This window comes from Trifolium pratense, linkage group LG5, assembly GCF_020283565.1.
Source record: "Trifolium pratense cultivar HEN17-A07 linkage group LG5, ARS_RC_1.1, whole genome shotgun sequence".
Lineage (NCBI taxonomy): Eukaryota > Viridiplantae > Streptophyta > Magnoliopsida > Fabales > Fabaceae > Trifolium > Trifolium pratense.
In genome coordinates, this window is record NC_060063.1 from 38,471,343 (window position 1) to 38,472,873 (window position 1,531).

The window sequence follows — 1,531 nt, forward strand, 5'->3', positions numbered from 1 at the left end:
TCCAAAAAAACAATAAGTTAGTGAACCTCAATTAACATATTGAAACTTCAAAACATTGAGATATAATATTCAAGCATAAATTGAAGCTAATAGAGATAAAAAAAAACTTGAATCAGCAACCTGAAATAAAAGAAAAGATGTAATTAAAAGTTGGTTGTAGAAGTAAGTTACGGTTAAATTAAATATGAGGCATGACTTACTATTCAAATATTATGGAAAACCTCTTTGTAGACAACATTAGTTGTTGAAGTTTTTGGTATTTTTTTGTCATCATGAATCAAAATCTTGATTCCTTTTTTGCTTTTGACTCTTGAAACTGCAACATAAATCTGTCCATGACTAAAAACATCTTTTGGCAAGAAAAGACCAAAACACTTCAAATGATGTAGAAGATAAGACATCAACAACCTTTGAGTCAACAACCACAAGTTCAAAGCTCTCTTTACCATCTTTTACAACCTGCCATATGTCCTTCACTTTGACAGCTATCTTCCAAAGTTCCTTGGTGTTGTTGATGTCTTTGAGCATAGTTGCTGCTCTCAACATTGAGCTGTTTGAAAGATAATGACAAACCATTAACATTTTCTCAAAGACAATACAATCAAACAAACCATTAAAGCATGTATTGTGTTTTAAGGCTGGAAAAAAGTCTAAAAAATGTTACCTTGGTTGAGAAAGTTGTGTGATTGGTTCTTTTCCCTTAGAGCTGTTTCGAGTTAAAAATCAAAATATAAATGAATCAATAACCACTAAAGCATGATAAGGTTGAGTGTTTGATGATAGAAAAAAAATTAAAAAAATACCTCTTTTGACAAAGTTGTGTCATTGGTGGAGTTGTTTCAATACCGTTTGAGCTGTCTCCATATTCGAGTAAAAATTAAAATCAATCAAGAACAATGGATGAACAAATATCAAGAACTGAAAAGATTTTGTTGTTTATATACAATGACCCAATAGAACTGAAAAGATCAGGATAAGTCTAACAGAATTTTTTTTAAAAAAATGCCAAAAAATCAGGATAAGTTTAACAGAATTATTTTAAAAAAAATACCAAAAAATCAGGATAAGTTTGAGTGTTCGATCTTGTTGAAAAAAAACATGAATCAATCACATTAGGAAAAAAAACAGTGGAAAGAAATCGTGAACAGTGGAAAGAAATAAATCATGTTGTGCATTTGAAGACTACAAACCATGAATCACACAACTTCATGTTGTGCATTTGAAGACTACAAAATCGTGAACAGTGGAAAGAAATAAATCACAAAATCAAAATTTTTTTGGTTTGTTGCTTCAAAAACACAATTTTTTTGCGTGAAACCACAAACCAAATTTGATTCTGAAACCAGATTCAAATTTTTTTGCGTGAAAAAAAAAGATTGATAAAGTTTTTACCTCTCTTCGTTATTTTCTTTCATTGTTGAATTGAAGTTGTTGGTCACAAAGAAATTTGATGAGTTGATGAGGGAAGTGTTGAGAAAAAGAGAGAAAGAGGTGAAGTTGTCAGTGTTGGAGTGTGAAGTGAGATAAAGAT

At 30.3% G+C, this 1,531-nt stretch overlaps 1 protein-coding gene across 1 annotated transcript; it reads right to left on the reverse strand.

Moving 5' to 3' along the window:
* Positions 1 to 25: 25 nt before the first annotated feature.
* Positions 26 to 1,531, reverse strand: LOC123883762. Its single transcript, XM_045932654.1, has 5 exons — positions 1,393 to 1,531; positions 804 to 854; positions 665 to 706; positions 201 to 550; positions 26 to 120 (listed from the first exon to the last, which is right to left on the reverse strand). The coding sequence occupies exons 1-4, from the start codon at positions 1,413 to 1,415 to the stop codon at positions 340 to 342; spliced, it is 327 nt and encodes a 108-aa protein (XP_045788610.1). The 5' UTR covers positions 1,416 to 1,531; the 3' UTR covers positions 26 to 120; positions 201 to 339.